Source organism: Mus musculus, chromosome 3 (assembly GCF_000001635.26).
Source record: "Mus musculus strain C57BL/6J chromosome 3, GRCm38.p6 C57BL/6J".
In the NCBI taxonomy this organism is placed as follows: Eukaryota; Metazoa; Chordata; class Mammalia; order Rodentia; family Muridae; genus Mus; species Mus musculus.
Window position 1 is genome coordinate 72,906,393 of NC_000069.6, and position 16,681 is coordinate 72,923,073.

Below are 16,681 nucleotides of genomic sequence, written 5' to 3' on the forward strand. Positions count from 1 at the left end.
GCCAGGAGTAGGATTCCCTGTCTATTTTCCCATTCCATGCTTGGATTTTTTGTCTGGCTTGAGCTTGCAGAAACTTTGGAGAACACTGTCCAAGCACTGTGAGTTCATTTGTACAACATCCCTGTTGTCTGTGGAAAACACTGTTTTCCTGTGTCATTTGCAGTCTCTCTGGCTCTCATAGTCTTTCTCTCTACCACACAAGGATTGCTGAGCCTTAAGAGGTAAAAGTATTCCATTTAGGGCTGGCCATACTGCTGTTTCTCATTTTGCTACATCTTTTAATATCAAATCAAAAGTGAATGCATACAATTGAAATTTATTATTTTAATAATTTTATTTTGAGTATTAGGTCTTAAGTTATAATAGACAGTTGTGACTTTTTATGAGTTTATCATTGGTGAAATTTGGAGGCCACCTTATCTAATTACTCAATTAATACAGGAGATTTGAGAAGCTACGTGCCTCATGAATAATTTAAAGAGGTTATTTTAAAGTATTACTTGTTTAATTATTAGGGGAATTTATATGCTAACTGAATACACAAGTGGGCTTATTAGAATTATTTATGTAAACCCTTTATTAGCTCAAAATATATAATAAAGCATCTATGAAATATTATACTATAGTAGATAATAGATTAAAGTAATCAAAAGCTACTCGTTGAAGAAAAAATTAAAATTCACACTTACTCATGCATTAGGGGTCTGATGACAGTTCCACCATGAATATGGGCTTCATGCATCTGTGTGTAGAAATAGGGCAGCAATGTGTATCTGATTTCTAAAACTTTCTTTGACATTTGAGCAAAAGTTTCATTCCAGGAAACAGGATCTTGCCTCTGAAACAAATCACAATGCAAAAATATATTATTAGAGATTATTAAGTTATGTTCTATATACTATCGTTATAAAAATTTCCCATGCTGCCTTAATTCTATTTTATATGAATAATGAAAGTGGTAGAATATTAGTATTTTAATAAGAAAATGAATATTAAATCCAAAGCTTGATTTGATGGAAGTAAATATATATAAAGTATAGTTCATATTTTAAAAGAAAATAAATATATTGTCAGCTATGATAATACTCAATCTTGGGTTGCAAAATTCAGAAAGAAAAGATATGGTTTGCTAGACAAATGTGGCCTGAAATGTCAAGAGATAAGTGGATCTCATCATATTAGGCTCACACACCACCATACAGTCTCATATGAAATGAACAAATTAATATACTAGTAACATCCCAGGAGGAATGTGCACACTAATCTTGAATGAATTTCAATCTCCTTTGGAATATGCACTTCAAGTCAAAGGAGTAATATTAATGGTGCAGTACTACTTCATAAATATCCTCAACTGCATTCCCCATAACTCATACTTATTTGACTTTAACACAGTTTTAATTATAAATGTGTTATAAATAAATCACATTATAATATAATGAAACATTAGAAGAAAGCCTACATATTTAAGCATATATATATACATATACATATACATATACATATACATATACATATACATATACATATACATATACATATACATATACATATACATATACATATACATATACATATACATATACATATACATATACATATACATATACATATATACACTCTCCATAAATATTCCCTAAACCCTCCCTATCCAGACCTTTTTTAATACCTGTCCTTTTTCTCCAGTGTGGTAATATCCTAAAAGAGTAACAAGTTTCTATTTCAATGTTCATAATTCTTCAAAATATTTCTCCATAGTTTGCTTGCCTTTAAAATTGCTTCAAAATGTAGTCCTAACTTGCTTTGTATCCTTGTAATTTGATTATTAAGAAAATAAATCCACTCCCCCTAGTTCAAGTAAAATTTGAATAGTACAATCTTTTCTCAACACACTCTCCATCTGTTGATCCGTAAATGTGCTACTACTGTGTCTTTCTGACACTTTCGATTGTCAACGTTGGACTGACCTGCTTTCTGACCAATTCTCCTTTTCTCTGCAAATTAACTAAAAGTTTAGCATAAGCTAGTGCATAATAGTATATTGCTTCTTACTGTTCACAGTTTTCCATCAAATTCATCACTAACACTCAAAAATTGTGTACAAATAAGTTAATAACTCTCAGCGATTGCCACTGCCCAGAAATCTGCTCCTACTAACCATGCTATGTTTTCTTGTTTCTCAATTTCTAAACTTGCCTTTTCAACATTTGCTTTTAGATCTTCCTATTTCATTCATTATTGCAAATGCATCATACTTCAAGTTAATTCAGTTTCAAGTTGAAATTCTTGTTATAACTCTGTCCCAGTTTGAAATACGTTCTACCGTAAAACATATTTTCCCCCAACTCTTCCAACATCATATTGATCATCTATAGTATGTGTGTTCTGTAAGCAAGCCATGTTTTCTTGGTACAATTCAGATGATACATACTACTACTTCATTAATATTAAAAGATTTGAAGTATTCATTATAACATTGTCAAGTAAAATATAATTGAAGCGACAACAAACAACATAAGGCTACATAGGGAAAATAAGTAAAACAAAATTGATATAAATGTAGTAATTACATACTCTAGTAAATTGAATGTTGTGATTTCTTGAATATGGATAAAAGGCTCCAACTTGCATCCAACGAGCACAGAGGTGGTATTCTGAGTCATTAAAGAAACCACAGATATCTGCTCCAACCTAAAAGATAGTTATATTTAATGCATCTCAAGTACTGTTTATAAATAGGTAGACTACAAATATAAACTGAACAGATCTACTTACATATGGTATTCCAAAAAGATTAAATTCCAGCATACCTAAAAATTAGAATAAAATTTTATATTGATATTTTCATTTATTTTAGTATTTTACTTTTATCAGTGAAGATATTCTCTTTGTATATTAGTTCTTAGAAATGAAATATTTTGGTATTAATAATAAATTATTCTCTTATAAAACTTAAGATTATAGTTATTGTACTTATGAGTGTTAATGATATTCTTAAAAATAAGATATCATATGTGTTAAGATAATAACACTAGGGGGCAGGTGAGATGGCTCAGCGGGTAAGAGCACTGACGGCTCTTCCGAAGGTCCTGAGTTCAAATCCCAGCAACCACATGGTGGCTCACAACCACCCAGAATGGAGTCTGACACCCTCTTCTGGTGTGTCTGAAGACAGCTATAGTGCACTTATTTATAATAATAAATAAATAAAAATCTTTAAAAAATAAGATAATAACACTATAACATAATTTAAGCACAAATAAGGTAGAAATGTAACATAATGACATAAGATTAAGAGAAGTGTTTTGTTTTAATTTTATTTTTTAAAATAAATGTTTTTTTGCTGGTATTTAGTCATTTATAGTCATTTATTTTACCATATGGAACAAACACAATTACTTTTATTAAGTAATACAACAAATGAGAACTTCAGTAAAATAAATACATATAATTTCTCATCTATTTGGTAAAGATATTCTAAGCATGGTTTGAATCTATCATTACTCAATAATGTTCAAGTCTAGAATCAAAAGAGTGGTTGTCTGTTCATGGTTTGAAATGTATAGCCTTTTGCCATGTATTTACTGTCAGAAAATACTTTAGTTGGATGCTTTTTTTCTTTGCCATCTCTCAGTGATTTTTATTCTCTAGCAGATAATATATACTAATTTCTTTCTTTGCTATAGAATACTGTCTCTTCAAGCTATTTCATTTTCAAACTGGAAACAAACCAAAAGGGATAAAGATATTTCTATCCAAATAAGCTAGCTGCGTATCATCAGTCATTTACTTCTCTAAAATATCCTTGATTATGTCTGCCTGACAAGTGAAAATTCAGTGGTGTCCTGCTTCACAAAAAAAAAAGCTTATATTGTAAATCTTACAATTTAGCAATGATATTTACCTAGTACAAAACGAAGTAAATATTTTCTTGAAAAGTATAAAAAGTACTCATTAACTAAGCAACACATACCAATGAGTGATTTTTCCAAATTCTCCCAGTTTGCATAGTTGTCTCCCAACCAGTGTCCTCCCCATCGACCAGCTGTGGGATATGTGGACCGAGAAATGACTATCCCTCGAAGGCCAGTGGTGTTCCGTAATGCACTGTACAATGAAGAGAGAGGCTTCATGTTTACATCATCCATTTTCCTTAAATATTTCTTTTTTGTTTGCTTTTTAAAAGAAAGAGTCTCTTTGTGTCGTCCTCACTGCTCAGGAACTTGCTTTATATAACTCACTTGCCTCAAACTCAAATATCTGCTTTCCAGGTGCTAGAGTTAGAAGCTTAAATATTTCGACTGAGACAACCTTATAAAACATACTATCTACTTTATGGTACAGGTTTCCTGTCACAGTAACACTTCACTCACTATATACTAAAACTCTTCCAGGCATGACAGACATTGTTCTTCTCTTCTAACATTTACTAGAGTGACATGCACGTTTAACATGAAAATTTTCTTTTTGAACTTTTATCGAACGTAAGTTAACTATAAATAACATTAACTAAGCTTATAATCAAATAGAGCATATAAGTCTAAATGTATAACTCAGTGAAGCTCATCTCCTCAGTTATACCTTATCCATATTATTTTACATATAACTCCGAAGATTATATTTGCTAAAGCACCCTTTGCATAACAGCATAGAAAGAATGGGAAACTTTAAAGGATTGTTTGTTTTTTAAAAAAGCAATCATTGTACTTTACTTCTGTAATTTATCGCTAGTCAAATCGCATCAAGAAAATGTATTTTACAAATGTGTTTATAATTACGCTTCTTTTTCTCTTCTATCCTTAGAGAGTATTGTTAATGACTTTGACTATTAAACTATATTTCAGTTTAAAACATAATGCAAAGATACATTAATTTGTACAATCTGCATCTTTTTTCACCTTTCATTTTTCATCTTTCAACATGCAAGTACTTCCTTACCTATCTCTTTCTAATAAGCATATATATATAGATATGACATATATAAACATATGCACACACATATACTAGCATATATGTATATGTAGCATATACATATGTGGGATGCACATATGTATGACATATGACATATATGTGTATATATACATTTCAGGCAATATATATATGTGTGTATATATATATATATATATATATATATATATATATATATATATACTAGCTCACACACACATATATGACGCATACATGTGACATTAAAATGGCCTAAAATTCTTTGGACTTACATGAACAAATTAAAAAATAATAACATAATAATGATAAATAGAATGGCCGATTGCTTACCTGATTGAGGGAAATGAAATTTTTTTCTAAAATTTATGAATAAAGTAATTGACAAAGAACAATTGACATGGAAAGAAACTCCTCAAGATTCTTGAAGTATTGAAGCTTGAAGCTGATATCATCAATATGAATTGAACCAGTAAAACAGAGGGGAAATTACAAACATAACTTACTCCAGAGTGGGTTTAACTTGTGACCATCCATATAAATTGTGCACATCATAATGCAAAACTGATGATCCATCACTAAGGATATGTTCTGTTTCCATGCACATGGTTCGGAAATGTAACCCCTCATTTCTTTTTGTGAGTTCTGGGAAAATCAGGGAAAATATAGTAAAAATTTGAAGATCATGACTTGAAATATGTAGCTCATAACTACATATGCATTAATTTAAATCTTCAGATTTATTTTATTAATGACATAAAAGATTCTCATGAAGTAGAAAATAATGTTTGAATTCATGAATAGCTGGATACTAATGAACGCGGGCCCAGTATCACAATGACCACTCAAAGCTTTCAACAATTTGTTACAGTGAATATGTGAAAAACCTGTTCTTACAAATATTCTGAAATACTATATACCTCAGCTATATTCACCTGATGTTCCATAGTAAATGCATATACTTTCTACCAAATGTTAAAATTCCATCCATTCATATATTCTTAGGGTAAACAAATTATGAGGTTTTAATTAATGATTTTAATCATTTGTACAGTTTGTGTATACTAATTTTAAAAATCTATAGTGATCTGTGGAATTGTAAATGAAACTTTATAAACTTTATAAACTTTTTTACCTAAATTATGAGTACATTTTCAGATTTAAGATTTATATTTATTTCTTATGTATGTGTACTTGCCCACGAGAGTCAACAAGTAGTGTTGGATCCTCTGGAGGTGGGGTTATATAGACAGTGTTTAGCTACTGCAGGAGAGGACTAAGAACCAAACTTTGGTTCTCTAAAAGAGCAGTAGGCACCCTACCATTAACTCATCTCTCCATGGCTAAAATTTCTATTGCTTTTTATTCATATAAATAACAAACATGGATTGAATACATTTTCATTAAAATAATCCACAAATATCAGAACCAAAGCTGCCTTTGTCTTCAACAAACTTAGTGTTTGCTATCTCCTTTCAGACATTAGCTGTCACTAGACCACAATTGGCAGAAAATGATAACTTTCTTCCTATTTCCCCTTCCCAGGAAAAATTGCAAAGCAATTTTTAATGAATAAAGGAATTTAATAATTTAATTTAGAAAATTCTTATAAAACCATAACAGAAAGTTAAATTAAGTTAGAATTATGAGTACAGAAATGGAACATTTACTTTTATCTTCAAAAGAGTGTTGAGCTGTTGGATATTGGAAATTGGGTTGAACATATTGGTCTGTGTGACTGACTATTGAAATTTTAGGATAAATTTATAATTACTATAACTTGAGGTCTGTGAAAATAATAAATGATACTAATGATACACTATTATAAAAAAAGTATAACCATCAAATTTTACCTGGAAAATAAGGTGGATAATTTAGTGTATCATTTCTGCATTTATTTGTAACGGTTCCATTTACAAAGCTGGAAGGCTCATTCATGTCCTTAAAGAGAAAACAACAAGTTGAATAAATAGTTTGGTAGGGCAAGCTTATAATGCCAGAACTCAGAAGACGGGGTTGCTACTGTCATTATCTTTAGGCAATGGGCGTTAATTGGGAAGTAGAGAGTACTATAGAAATTAATTTGGATTGCTTTTTGTTTCCTCTGTATTTCAAAATTATAAAACAGTCCATTAAAACGCCTTACTTAGCTCAGAATATTCAAAGAGATTTTATAATTTATGCCTCATTAGAGAAACAGAAAATACTATATTTTTCATGTAGATTTATTCCAATAAGACTGAGTGGGATATTATGCTCCCATAACATAATTTATGATTGTATATGTCTTATTACCTCCACTCACTCTAACCCTACTTCAAACTGACATCAGTTGTTTTATGTTTGAAAATACAAGGTGTAGTTTACAATATAAACAACTTTAAGGGGCATCTATGTACTTGAGCTCAGCCACAGAGCCAATAAGCAACAAGTAGCCCCTCTACTGAGCACATGGCTTATAGATAGCCTCTATAGCCAAGAAAATGGAGAGATACTTTAACTCTCATGAAATGACTTACTTCGCTTGAGAAAAAGTTATCTTTTCTGACCCATGTTTAATTGTCAAGGACATGTTTATGAAATACTTCTTATACTTCAAATGTTTGAATATCCAATAAATGATTTTGAATTATATATTACGCATCATGGAATTTTGTATCCTATAGGTATGTTCATACATTAAATTTTCCTTAGTTTAAGACTAAGTAAATGCAAGTATCTATGTTCAAGGCATCGCAAAAATCAATCCCAATCAAAAAAGCTGGACAAGAATTGTGTACATTCTCCTGGATTAAATATTTACTTATAAAAAAGGAGATTCATTTTATTCTATCTCAAAACAATACCGATAAAATTTGTAACAAGATTGTAAAGTTTCTTCTAAGATAAGGGAGGCATTTGAAAAACCTTACCTTTGTTAATATTTGAGCATGACATTTTGTGAAAGGTAAAATAAAGTGAGTGGTTAATGTATTTTTCATAATTAAAAGTGGAGGCTACTTTCTTAAGTTGAAAAACCCAGGAAGTAACAGTCATATATATATATATATATATATATATATATATATATATATATATATATATTGAAATTTAAAGGTCTATTTGAGCAGACTTTTGTATAACAATGTTCAGCAACAAAAGAGTGAGCTAAGCTATAAGTCTATATATATAGGCATTATAATATTTGCAAAACCACTACAGAATAAACATAAGAAAAAAATCTTAAAAGCTCACGTACAATCCACAAGCCATCAAACTTCATTTTTTCATTGTAGAAGTCATAAATTTCTCTTGTCCACCACTCTGATGTGGAATTCCTAAAGAAGTCTGGAAAAGCTACATGTGCTCTGGAAGCCTAAACAAAAGAGAATGGAGATGCATGCTCTTAATTGAAAAAGTCCTCAGAGAACGTGTATATGTCACCAGAACTTTGTTTTCAGATTCTCTAGTTACACATGAGTAATGATGAATGTAGTTTCTCTCCAACATCCAATGGCAATGAAGGCGGGGATGAAATTGCACAGAGGAAGAAAGTATACCTCCCAATCTTAAGTGGGTGATGAGAGAATAGCAGCTCCAGGAACTTGTGGAAAATGGGGTACATGATTCTATGAGTCTGAGGAGGCAGATGACTACAAGCATTTTTTTTTTTTTTTGACAAAATTGAGTTGTTTCGTTTCACAAGGATTGTGCAAGCTCAAGCCAGATTAAATCCAAACACAGAAAAAGGAAACGTGCACAAACCTCCAACCCACAAACTGGGGAGGTTTTCACCATGGATGTTTGCTGGGAGAAGGAGATCCAGATAAAAACTCTGTCTTTGTGATAGATTGTGTCTTTTTTTTTTTCCATTTTTTATTAGGTATTTAACTCATTTACATTTCCAATGCTATACCAAAAGTCCCCCATATCCACCCACCCCCACTCCCCTGCCCACCCACTCCCCCTTTTTGGCCCTGGTATTCCCCTGTACTGGGGCATATAAAGTTTGCAAGTCCAATGGGCCTCTCTTTCCAGTGATGGCCGACTAGGCCATCCTTTGATACATATGCAGCTAGAGTCAAGAGCTCCGGGGTACTGGTTAGCTCATAATGTTGTTCCACCTATAGGGTTGCAGATCCCTTTAGCTCCTTGGCTACTTTCTCTAGCTCCTCCATTGGGAGCCCTATGATCCATCCATTAGCTGACTGTGAGCATCCACTTCTGTGTTTGCTGGGCCCCGGCATAGTCTCACAAGAGACAGCTACATCTGCGTCCTTTCAATAAAATCTTGCTAGTGTATGCAATGGTGTCAGCGTTTGGATGCTGATTATGGGGTGGATCCCTGGCTATGGCAGTCTCTACATGGTCCATCCTTTCATCTCAGCTCCAAACTCCGTCTCTGTAACTCCTTCCATGGGTGTTCTGGTGAGTGGAACACAGCGCCTACCCCAATCCAATCGCGTGGAACTTGAGACTGCGGTACATAGGGAAGCAGGCTACCCGGGCTTGATCTGGGGCACAAACCCCTTCCACTCCACTCGAGCCCCGGCTACCTTGCCAGCTGAGTCGCCTGACACCCGCAAGGGCCCACACAGGATTCCACACGTGATCCTAAGACCTCTAGTGAGTGGAACACAACTTCTGCCAGGAGTCTGGTTCGAACACCAGATATCTGGGTACCTGCCTTGCAAGAAGAGAGCTTGCCTGCAGAGAATACTCTGCCCACTGAAACTAAGGAGAGTGCTACCCTCCAGGTCTGCTCATAGAGGCTAACAGAGTCACCTGAAGAACAAGCTCTTAACAGTGACAACTAAAACAGCTAGCTTCAGAGATTACCAGATGGCGAAAGGCAAACGTAAGAATCCTACTAACAGAAATCAAGACCACTCACCATCATCAGAACGCAGCATTCCCACCCCACCTAGTCCTGGGCACCCCAACACAACCGAAAATCTAGACCCAGATTTAAAAACATTTCTCATGATGATGATAGAGGACATCAAGAAGGACTTTCATAAGTCACTTAAAGATTTACAGGAGAGCACTGCTAAAGAGATAGATTGTGTCTTAAAACTTATTCTCTACAAGCTAAGCATGATAATACTTCCCTTTACCACCACACAGTCTAGGAGTAGTGTGCTGCGTGCTATAGGAAAATCAAATTCAAGACAAGTAAATTATCATCACAATGACATCCATGTTAAGTGAATGAAATAAGAAAGAAAAGAAATCAAAAGGAAAGGCCATGAATTGATCCTTGGTATGGTAGAGGGAGAAGTTTATTGCAGATAATGGGAGAACAGAGCAGGGATATCCTGGAGAGTCTGGACATGATCTTGGACTAGGCAAGGAGAAGGGTTGGGGAAACAGGAGGCAAAGGAGAGTTAGGGAGCAGTTGCAGCAGATTACAGAAAGAAGGAAAGTTGGGGAAAATGCAGCTCAGCCCCTGGGCTGGAAAAATCCAGGGTAAATTGTGAGTTAGGCCAGCCAGAGGGTCCTGTAACTAGTGAGTGAGGGATTCCAGCTAGAGCCTGGCAAGCCAGAGTCACTTTGATATACTAAATAGTCGTCTTAACATTTTGACCTGGGTTTGAAACGTAACATTAACACTTGTGATATGATAAAAATCCTAAATGCGATTTAAATCTTACAATCCCTTCATTTAGTTAGTCATGAGTTGTAGTATACTGGAAAATTCAGGTAAAGACAATGAAAAATGGTCCAAAGGAAAATATTTTTTAAAAAGCTTTCTCCTTTTAAAGAGAAATCTTAAAATTTAAGTAAATGCTAATATAATATTTAATTTCAAAATCTGAATTTTGGAATTTAGCAATATAAGACTTACGTTAACAGCTTCATCTTCTGTTATAGTCTCATCTATTGTAATATTAGGTAAATCTGGCCAAACCTGTAAAAAAAGTAGTAATGGAATAATATTTCAAGATGAATAGGGTCCGATTGTTGAATAAATTGGGAATGTATTATTAGAGGCAAAATCTAACATTTATATTTCTGTCCCTGTAATCCCTATACTTATAACTTATCCATTTTTTACAATATTTTTAAATCTAGAGAAAAAATGTCTGACATATGTATATTCTCCTCATCCACATTTCCTAAATTTTGGCATGTACTCTAACCACCGTGAATGTGATCGAATCATTTAACTGGTGTTCACACTATGCTTGAACTCAATGCTTTTGTCACAATTATCATAACTTGGATCCAACAACCTACAGGAAGAAATATAGGAAAAATATAGGGAAAAAATTAAACTTTAATAAATTATGTCATCAACATAGGAATTTGGAAATTTTATTTTATTTTAAATGTTATTATTAGATTTTTTTCCTTGAGTATTAAAGAAATAAAATCTTTCTAATCAAGGAACCCAAAACAGGCCCGAGGTTCTAGGACATGTGCTACTCACAGAAGTCAGAGAAAACAACTAACTTTGCTCCCGAAGCCTTAAAGCCCAGAAGTGGCAAAAATGGGCAATTTGACTTATCACTCTTTCAACCCAGTTTGTACAGGAAACCAGTTTCCGTGTCTGGGAAACTCCCTCCTTCCTACTAGGCTACAGTCTCTGACACATTATCCTGCACCCTCAGGGTATTCCTGCTGGTTCCTCCCATAGCAAGGAAGGTCTTATCTTGCTGTAGAGGTCAATCTCACGTTTTATTCTTTATTTCTGCCATTCTTTTTAATCCTTAAAAATACTACATGGAAATCAAATCTAGATATTTTCATAACTCTCTTGGATCTCAGTATCACTATAAGATTCAGAGAGTGACTTTCCTTATTCACTTTAGTCAGATAGGCTGAGTCCTCAAACAAAATAACAACAAAAACCTAAACCATTACTCTTTTTTTTAATCAATGAGATGCTTTTAGCAAAAGCAAGAAAACATAAGTATTTGTCACAGCATAACATCAGGAGCAGCTGCTCCACTATGGGAAGCTTCATTATAAAACACAAAACAAATTCAGATACTTAATAAAACACAATTTAATCATAAAATATTTAGTTTTAGGATTTGTATGAATTCCTTATTTGTATCTAACACTTCAGCTTTAAATCAGATAGTACATATAACATTTTAATTATTAAATATATATTTTTATCTCTCATTCTGAATGTTTTAAAGTATTTAAAGACATAAAATATCTAGCATTATCAAAATTATTCAACTTAGCAGTATTGAGTACCTTTGCCCAGCAAATGTCATTTGTGTTAGGCCATTTGACAAAAACATCTTTCTGTATTCCTCTTTCGAAGGCAGGATAAGGCTGGGTTTCATTTCCTGAAATTGCTGGATCCTAAGATTAAAAGAACACAAAATTAAAACAAATTACATACCGAGCCAATCTCCAATGTGTTGGGTGGCCAATCAGAGACACTGTAACTTTCTACCTTTGCCTTATTGCAACCGTCTGCTCCCATTTGAAGAAATGGTCAAGCAACAACACCACAGCAATATTCTAAAAATTTCCTAAAACAATCGGTTCAGAACTCAAGCAAGCTTATTGAATGCTTTTGGTTTCATTTTTACCTGATGAATTTTTTTCAGTTGTCTAACTTGATCCAGAAAAATATATTGATAAACTTAACTTTCCAGTGACCATTTTTATTCATCTCAGTGGAAAACAAATTTTAAATGAGAAAAACAGAAGAAGAAATTCAAAAGAACATCTAAAATTTATATGGGAACAAAAATAGCCTCATTTGTCTAAGTTGAAGCCATCTGACGAGAGTGGTGAGGAGACCACAGTTTGCTTTAGTATCTGTCATGTGACTTTGCAATTATACACGGAACTTACTCTCAGGTAGCCGGAAATAGCCCAAGTAAATACAATAAAATAGTAATAGGAAAAAATGTCAATAGATAGGAATAGAGTTTGGGAATTGTTTTCATTATTTAAATTTTGTATTTATGTTCGGTTTGTGTGTGTGTGTGTGTGTGTGACTGCCATGGGTGCTGAAGTGGCCAGAAGAGACCAAAACTGGGCTTTTCCTAAAAAGAGGAAGTTCTTTTAATTACTGAGTTATCACCAGTATCCAAATTCAAAGGTGCCCTCCTTTTTTCTTTTTAAAGTCTTTTGTATCCTCATTTTAAAAAATAAATATAAAAAAATAATAGAATTCCCTTAAAATTGATACTGACCAGTATAACAATATATTTCATTCCCTCTTTTCTTATTTTTTCAACAAACTGAGGAAGAGTCTTGAATCGTTCACCAATTGTGAAGTCTAGTTGTCTTTCCATATAATTGATGTCTGTATACTGAACATCCTAAAATACAAAATAGTAACAATTTGGAAGAGCACTTTGGAGGCTGTGCCTTGTATAGCCTGTATAGAAATACCTGTATTAAAGAAGTTAGAAAAGGAGACAAAGAATGAAAAGTAGACTAAGAACAATTTTACATGCATGATAGTTTGGTCAATGGTTAAACAATAATTCTGTTTGAGAAGTAAGCATTCTAAATAAAAAATACTTCAATGTTGGAAAACTGAGACAAAAGGAATTTAATGCTATGAAATTATGGTAATATGACCACTTAAAACTGAAATTTCAATGCATATACAAAAAATGCTTTTGTAGTCTTGTCAACCATAAATCACATCAAGATAACTTACTGAATTCTAACAATAACAAAAGAAACAAAGTATTTAAAATTTTATCAATTATTATTAGTGTTTTGATTTTACATAACTTAAACTGAATTTTGAAATAAGTTAAATGACTAATTGTTTAAATTTTAATATTTGGAAATATTTTAAAGCACCAAATTTGAAATTTACCATCAGACATTGCAAGTGACTCTTAAACAACTAATTTGACAATTATTTTCTGTCAATCTACACTTTCCTAAATTATTACAGTATAAGTAAACATTTTAACTGTCATGCTAGTATAGTACTAGAAAAGCTCATTTTCAAATACTTATTTCAGTGTGTGTAATTCTTTTTCTGATAGTAATGCAGTCAGCAATATTAGATTCTGATATACAGCCAATGTTTATATATATATATATATATATATATATATATATATATGTTCTTAATGTAAAATGAACTGTTACATTGATAGCCTTATATACTGGTGTGCTTATGTGTTACAAGAATTCTTTAATATAAATATAGTTTAAATTGATTTCCTGATCATTGTGGAAACAACATATTCTGTAAAGTTTGCCATTTGGCCTTAACTGATCCAACTATATACCTTAGGCCTCCATTCACAAAGCTCATGTTAAACTTCATCAAACTTGTCACATTAAATGATTCTACAGATTACTCAAACATAGAGACCACAGAACACGTATGACTAAGCCATCCACAATGTATGCTATACAAAATGGTAGAGGCTTGTTTAGAACAGTTCAGGATCTTTAAAGTAGGAAAGTAAGCATAAGGGGAATATTATAGCTCCGTACTTCTGTATCTGACAAAAGCATGCAAGAAGTCCTGCTTCCAGTCCCAAAGATGCTACTGAAATATGACCATTCCTTCCTAATGTTTAATATAATCCCAAAGAATATAGCGTTTAAATATTTTATTCTGTCATTACGAAATCCACATGTTACTGATATACGTACATAGGGGATTTGAGCAGCTTTCATGTCATTGTACAGTTGCTCAATCTCTGAAGTATTTCTGTATCCATAACGACATAGTTGGAATCCCAGAGCCCAGTAAGGTGGCATGACTGGAAAGCCAATTACCTTTGAAAATATTATAAGTTAGATAAAAGAAATACTTTACACTGTAAATAAACCTTTGTAATTTTTAAAATAAATATCCATTCATACTTCATGATATTGCTTTGTTGCACCTTCTGGGGTTGGTCCCAAAAACATGTAAAAATCCAAGATTCCACCAATTGTGCGGTAGGTTAGAGCAGGTGTTGGCTGGAATGTAACATCTGAAAATCCAAAATAAGACCTAAGTTTTTATCTGCAAGAGATACTTGTTATTAGATCACATTTATCTATTTTATATGAGAAATTCATCAAATGATAGCTTTACCCATTCCATTGCTGTTCTGTAACAGGACTCCATGAGCATTGCCCTCATCCTCCAAAGCCATGTAATACGGATGGAATCCATAGGAATTAAGTTTATACTGAAATTTAGAAATATAATGTGTATTTAGGAACAATAAGGTATGAGCTAAATCAATATAGCTTAAATTCGTTAGCATAAAGCTTGGAAGTTAACGTATTCCTGATTAGAAAATTCAACTATACTTGAATAAAATAAATGCACTTTATTTAAATATTTTCTTTTATTTGTATTGATGTTTCTATTGAGTGTGCAATTAAATAAGAAAATATATAACATCCATAAACTATGTGACAGTAGCTGCCAAGGAACCCTGATGTTAGAATAGTTGTTTCTTGCAGAAAGTTAGATATTTCACTTTATTTGTAATTTAACACTAATCCTAAAATAAAATGTCCTGGAAATAAACATAGTGATGTATGTATTCAAACTATCAAGGACAATAAGTTTATAAAAAATAGACTTCCATATTCAGAATGCAATTTCTATTTTCAAACTCAAATTTTAGTAATATATTAGCATGTGAAATGAAGATCAAATTAATCAAATAATAGCTATATTAATATTAAATAGTTCTTTTGAAATAATTTTGATATAACATTCTTTTGAATAGATGCTGATATATTTTCAGTATGATAAAGATAGCATTGATTGTGTACCTTGTCACACAAATAAATGCAATATTACTATATTGTTACTGAATATATCCTGAATATATCCTTCAAGTAGCAACTACAAGTGAAACCGATGGTAAGCTAGTTTTTAAAACATCTTTATTCACGATATATTTGGAATTATGGCAATTAATATTATTTGTTTTTCAATATATTGGGTATTCAAGAAATGTGTTCTGATATCAAAACAGAACTCCAGGAAGTATCAGAACACATATAAATATTGTTAAGGATATGAGTAGTAGTTTGAACACATAATACAGTTTTATCTGTGGGATATAGAGGTATGGCATCATATCACTAATAGTGAAATATATATACCACAAACAGTTAGCTCCAGGAATACTGTAAGTGTTTTTGTTCTATGTGGCTTGAAAAGTTAAGAAACTAGTTAGGAGTCAATTTGAAATCAAGATCAAGTTAATCGAATAATAGCTATATCAATAATGAAGATTCCTATGGACATAATTTTCATATAGCCTTTGAATGTATTCTCTTATCTAACACATAAGTGCTAAAGAGGTGTTATGCAGATTGCTGGGGGTAGAAAAGAAATCAATACAAAATTTATACTGTCTACTTTTTTCTATATTTTCTAATATTATGCACTTATTTTTCAGAAAATCACTCTTTCATCATTGCAAGTCTCCCTCTTTATATTAAGTGTTTCAGACTTGAGTTATCAGCCTAAAAATAAGTGAACTAGATCTTTGTCACTATCATAGCTGCCTCATTTGGTAGCCAAAAATTGGTACCTACTCCAGGAGGTTGATCTCTTGTGAACATCCCCCAAGTATGCCAATTCAAATTTCGCTTGAATGCTGTGTGTTCCGCTTCCCCAAAACCATATAAATATTGTGATGGCAGACGTGTAGATATCTGAATGAATTGATCATTGAAGGCAAATCCAGGTAGGCAAGAATCCCAGCTGAAAATAGAAAGAAACAAACCAGTCTATTTCTATAAATATGTGTAAAATTAAAAAGTAATAACTATAATTACTTTATCTTCC

The 16,681-nt window shown here is 32.5% G+C and overlaps 1 protein-coding gene across 1 annotated transcript in view; it reads right to left on the bottom strand.

The window, feature by feature from the left end:
• Sis (sucrase isomaltase (alpha-glucosidase)) overlaps nt 1-16,681 on the bottom strand; it is a 79,307-nt gene that overhangs the window by 17,836 nt on the left and 44,790 nt on the right. The window contains exons 28-41 of the mRNA NM_001081137.2: nt 16,429-16,597; nt 14,960-15,056; nt 14,743-14,855; nt 14,530-14,655; nt 13,092-13,220; nt 12,136-12,246; nt 10,772-10,834; nt 8,183-8,299; nt 6,798-6,885; nt 5,451-5,589; nt 3,974-4,107; nt 2,776-2,810; nt 2,575-2,691; nt 690-838 (exon numbers count right to left, since the gene is read on the bottom strand). Of these exons, the coding sequence (NP_001074606.1) occupies nt 690-838; nt 2,575-2,691; nt 2,776-2,810; nt 3,974-4,107; nt 5,451-5,589; nt 6,798-6,885; nt 8,183-8,299; nt 10,772-10,834; nt 12,136-12,246; nt 13,092-13,220; nt 14,530-14,655; nt 14,743-14,855; nt 14,960-15,056; nt 16,429-16,597 (1,587 nt within the window). The remainder of the gene's footprint in view (nt 1-689; nt 839-2,574; nt 2,692-2,775; nt 2,811-3,973; nt 4,108-5,450; nt 5,590-6,797; nt 6,886-8,182; nt 8,300-10,771; nt 10,835-12,135; nt 12,247-13,091; nt 13,221-14,529; nt 14,656-14,742; nt 14,856-14,959; nt 15,057-16,428; nt 16,598-16,681) is intronic.